The 2,500-nt window shown below is 50.0% G+C and overlaps 1 protein-coding gene across 1 annotated transcript in view; it reads right to left on the bottom strand.

Moving 5' to 3' along the window:
- The window catches only part of LOC144954541 (ATP-dependent RNA helicase DHX15-like), a 20,994-nt gene that overhangs the window by 3,218 nt on the left and 15,276 nt on the right, over positions 1 to 2,500 (bottom strand). Inside the window, exon 5 of the mRNA XM_078885014.1 lies at positions 1,293 to 1,462. Coding sequence (XP_078741140.1) covers positions 1,293 to 1,462 — 170 coding nt within the window. The remainder of the gene's footprint in view (positions 1 to 1,292; positions 1,463 to 2,500) is intronic.

Raw genomic sequence — 2,500 nt, 5'->3', positions numbered from 1 at the left:
GGTGCGGATGTAGTTCTTGGTGGTGAGTGACTGAGTGAGTGACTGAGTGAGTGACTGAGTGAGTGACTGAGTGAGTGACTGAGTGAGTGACTGAGTGACTGAGTGACTCACTGAGTAGGTGAGTGAGTAGGTGAGCGATGTGGTGAGTGTTTCCTCACCAGTCTGGCTTGACATCCGTGACGGTGCGGATGTAGTTCTTGGTGGTGAGTGACTGAGTGAGTGACTGAGTGAGTGACTGAGTGAGTGACTGAGTGAGTGACTGAGTGAGTGACTGAGTGAGTGACTAACTGAGTGAGTGAGTAGGTGAGCGATGTGGTGAGTGTTTCCTCACCAGTCTGGCTTGACGTCCGTGATGGTGCGGATGTAGTTCTTGGTGGTGAGTGACTGAGTGAGTGACTGAGTGAGTGACTGAGTGAGTGAGTGAGTGACTGAGTGACTGAGTGAGTGACTCACTGACTGAGTGAGTTGGTGAGTGTTCCTCACCAGTCTGGCTTGGCGTCCGTGACGGTGCGGATGTAGTTCTTGGTGGTGAGTGACTGAGTGAGTGACTGAGTGAGTGACTGACTGAGTGAGTGAGTGACTGAGTGAGTGACTGACTGAGTGACTGAGTGAGTGAGTGAGTGAGTGGGTGAGTGACTGAGTGAGTGACTCACTGACTGAGTGAGTTGGTGAGTGTTTCCTCACCAGTCTGGCTTGACGTCCGTGACGGTGCGGATGTAGTTCTTGGTGGTGAGTGACTGAGTGAGTGACTGAGTGAGTGACTGAGTGAGTGACTGACTGGCTGACTGAGTGAGTGACTAACTGACTGAGTGAGTAGGTGAGCGATGTGGTGAGTGTTTCCTCACCAGTCTGGCTTGACGTCCGTGACGGTGCGGATGTAGTTCTTGGTGGTGAGTGACTGAGTGAGTGACTGAGTGAGTGACTGAGTGAGTGACTCACTGACTGAGTGAGTGAGTAGGTGAGCGATGTGGTGAGTGAGTTGGTGAGTGTTTCCTCACCAGTCTGGCTTGACGTCCGTGACGGTGCGGATGTAGTTCTTGGTGGTGAGTGACTGAGTGAGTGACTGAGTGACTGACTGACTGATTGAGTGACTGACTAACTGACTGAGTGAGTGGGTGAGCGATGTGGTGAGTGTTTCCTCACCAGTCTGGCTTGACGTCCGTCACGGTGCGGATGTAGTTCTTGGTGGTGAGTGAGTGACTGAGTGAGTGACTGAGTGACTGACTGACTGATTGAGTGACTGACTAACTGACTGAGTGAGTAGGTGAGTGAGTTGGTGAGTGTTTCCTCACCAGTCTGGCTTGACGTCCGTCACGGTGCGGATGTAGTTCTTGGTGGTGAGCACAAACTCGTTGTACAAGACCCACTCAGGCTTGTGATCCAGACACGTGGACGGGTGCAGCTGCACTACCTGGTTGTCCTTCACCGTCAGGTAGTGCCCCGTTCGTTCAAGGTGAGCTACCTGGTCAATACAAACAGATACACGCTCACCAACACGCTCACTCACCAGCACGCTCACCAACACGCTCACCAACACACACACAGACACACACACACAGACACACACACACAGACACACACACACAGACACACACACACAGATACACACACAGACACCCAGACACACACACACACACAGACACACACACACACACACACAGACACACACAGACACACACACAGACACACACACACACACAGACACACACACACAAACACACACACAGACACACACACGCACACGCACACACACACATCACACTCACCAGCACGCTCACCAACACACCGCTGGAACTGCTAGAACCACCACACAGATAGAACCACACAGATAGAACCACACAGATAGAACCACACAGATAGTACCACACAGATAGTACCACACAGATAGTACCACACAGATAGTACCACACAGATAGTACCACACAGATAGAACCACACAGATAGTACCACACAGATAGAACCACACAGATAGTACCACACAGATAGTACCACACAGATAGTACCACACAGATAGTACCACACAGATAGTACCACACAGATAGTACCACACAGATAGTACCACACAGATAGTACCACACAGATAGTACCACACAGATAGAACCACACAGATAGAACCACACAGATAGTACCACACAGATAGTACCACACAGATAGAACCACACAGATAGTACCACACAGATAGTACCACACAGATAGAACCACACAGATAGTACCACACAGATAGTACCACACAGATAGAACCACACAGATAGAACCACACCGCTAGTACCACACAGATAGTACCACACAGATAGAACCACACAGATAGTACCACACAGATAGAACCACACCGCTAGTACCACACAGATAGTACCACACAGATAGTACCACACAGATAGTACCACACAGATAGTACCACACAGATAGAACCACACAGATAGAACTACACCGCTAGTACCACACAGATAGTACCACACAGATAAAACCACACAGATAGTACCACACAGATAGAACCACACAG

Source organism: Lampetra fluviatilis, unplaced genomic scaffold (genome assembly GCF_964198595.1).
Source record: "Lampetra fluviatilis unplaced genomic scaffold, kcLamFluv1.1 SCAFFOLD_771, whole genome shotgun sequence".
In the NCBI taxonomy this organism is placed as follows: domain Eukaryota; kingdom Metazoa; phylum Chordata; class Hyperoartia; order Petromyzontiformes; family Petromyzontidae; genus Lampetra; species Lampetra fluviatilis.
Note: the sequence above shows the minus strand (reverse complement) of the source record. Positions and strands in the feature narration are given on the sequence as shown.